This window comes from Emiliania huxleyi (genome assembly GCF_000372725.1).
Source record: "Emiliania huxleyi CCMP1516 unplaced genomic scaffold EMIHUscaffold_366, whole genome shotgun sequence".
Lineage (NCBI taxonomy): Eukaryota > Haptophyta > Isochrysidales > Noelaerhabdaceae > Emiliania > Emiliania huxleyi.
The window spans coordinates 63,724-65,608 of record NW_005199228.1 but is presented as its reverse complement, the minus strand read 5'-3'; the positions used below and the strand labels follow the sequence as shown (position 1 = coordinate 65,608).

General features: G+C 69.8%; 1 protein-coding gene across 1 annotated transcript in view; it reads left to right on the top strand.

Annotated features, from left to right (window-relative positions):
• Positions 1–1,308: 1,308 nt before the first annotated feature.
• The window catches only part of EMIHUDRAFT_242700 (hypothetical protein), a gene marked incomplete at both ends in the record, with an annotated part of 910 nt that continues 333 nt past the window's right edge, over positions 1,309–1,885 (top strand). The window contains one exon of the mRNA XM_005772088.1: positions 1,309–1,793. Within this exon, the coding sequence (XP_005772145.1) occupies positions 1,309–1,793 (485 nt within the window). The remainder of the gene's footprint in view (positions 1,794–1,885) is intronic.

Sequence of the window (1,885 nt, the reverse complement as noted above, 5' to 3'; positions counted from 1 at the left end):
GAGGCGTCCAGGTACGCGGCGTAGTAGTGCTTGGTCGCCGTCGTCGCCCCCGACCCCTCCACCACCCGCGCGACGGCTGTGCCGCCTCCGAGCACGCTCTTCCCTCCCAGCCGCACCGCCGTGAGGACCACCACCCTCGCGTCCTCGATGGCGGCCGAGAGCTGGTAGTTGCTCGGGTAGCTGGCCGAGCCGCCCGTCGTCTCGGCGGCGGGGTCGGGCACGCTGATGCACGGCATGAGAGGCGGCGGCGGCGGCAGCGGCGGCGGAGGCAGCGGCGCCGCGGCGGGCGGCAAGGGCGGCGTCGAGGGCGGCAGCGGGCAGAAGTCGGCGTTGAGCGAGAAGGCGACGGTGTACGCCCCGTACCCGTTCGCGCCCGAGCTGTACGCGACGGCCATGGTGCTGTACCCCGACCCCGTGTACGCGCCCTCCACGTCCACCGCGTCGAGGTCTCCGCCCGCGGACGTGACGTACGAGCCCGCGGCGGAGCGGTACCTCGCGCCGTCCTGCGTCAGCGTGAGCGCGCTGCCGAGGCTGACCGTGAGGCGGACCATCTTGAGGTAGGAGGCGTCCAGGAACGCGGCGTAGTAGTGCTTGGTCGCCGTCGTCGCCCCCGACCCCTCCACCACCCGCGCGACGGCTGTGCCGCCTCCGAGCACGCTCTTCCCTCCCAGCCGCACCGCAGTGAGGACCACCACCCTCGCGTCCTCGATGGCGGCCGAGAGCTGGTAGTTGCTCGGGTAGCTGGCCGAGCCGCCCGTCGTCTCGGCGGCGGGGTCGGGCACCGTCACGCACGGCAGGGGGGGCGGCGATGCCGGCAGAGGCGCCGCAGGCGGTGGCGGCAGCGGCGGCAGCGACGGCGGCGTCGAGGGCGGCAGAGGACAGAGCCCCGTGATGCTGTACGTCACGGACGCCGCCCCGTACCCAGCCGAGCCCGAGCTCACGAAAATCACCGCCTCTGTTGCGATCTATATATAGTAAGCAATCGCCTCTATCTAACTAAGGAGAGGCCGCGTAAGTAGGCGAGTATCGCGTACATTTTGCGGCTGACAAATGACGTATCGACGTATCGACAAAGACGTATCGCGTACATCTCCGCGTCTATCACCTCCCAACTCCCCGGTCCTGGGCGTGCGGTTACCGACTGCACTCCAAGTGCTCCATCCTGACCACGGTCTGACATAATGAGGTAGGTAGGTAGGATCCTGATGTGTACCTCTTTTTGGTGACCACACCATACCCTGCAACAGTCCGAACCCCGCCGATCGCGTACCTAGGTAGGTGGTCGCCCCACTGTTCAGCCTTTCGTAAATGGGGGGAGCCGCTCGTTGTTTGTCGCTCGCCCTCGTCCTCCTCCCGCCGCTCCTCGCCTCGGCGCAGCATCGCTGCCGGCTCGGCGACGTGCGGCAGCCCGACGGCAGCTTTCAGCTCGGCAGCTGCGAGGAGCTGCTCCTCTTTGGCGAGAGCGTCGGCGACGGCGGCGCGATCAAGCTCGCATCGGCTCTCGCCGGCAACACCAAGCTGCAGCTCGTCGACCTCTGGCACAATGGGGTGGGCGCCGCCGGCGCGAAGGCGCTCGGCGCCGCCATCGCCAAGAACACCGTCCTCAAGCGGCTCTACCTCAACGAGAACCCGCTGGGCGCCGAGGGCGCAAAGGGCATCGCGGCGGGCCTGGCCAAGGCGCGCGGGCTGCGCCACCTGTGGCTGACCCGCACGAACGCGGGCGACGAGGGCGCGGCTGCACTCGCCACGGCGCTCGCCGCGAACCACGTGCTGGAGGCGCTCGACATGTGGGAGTGCGGCATCAGCGGCGCCGGCGCGGAGGCCATCGCCATCGCGCTGAAGGGGAGGCACGACGGGCTGCGAACGCTCGAGCTGCGGGGCAACG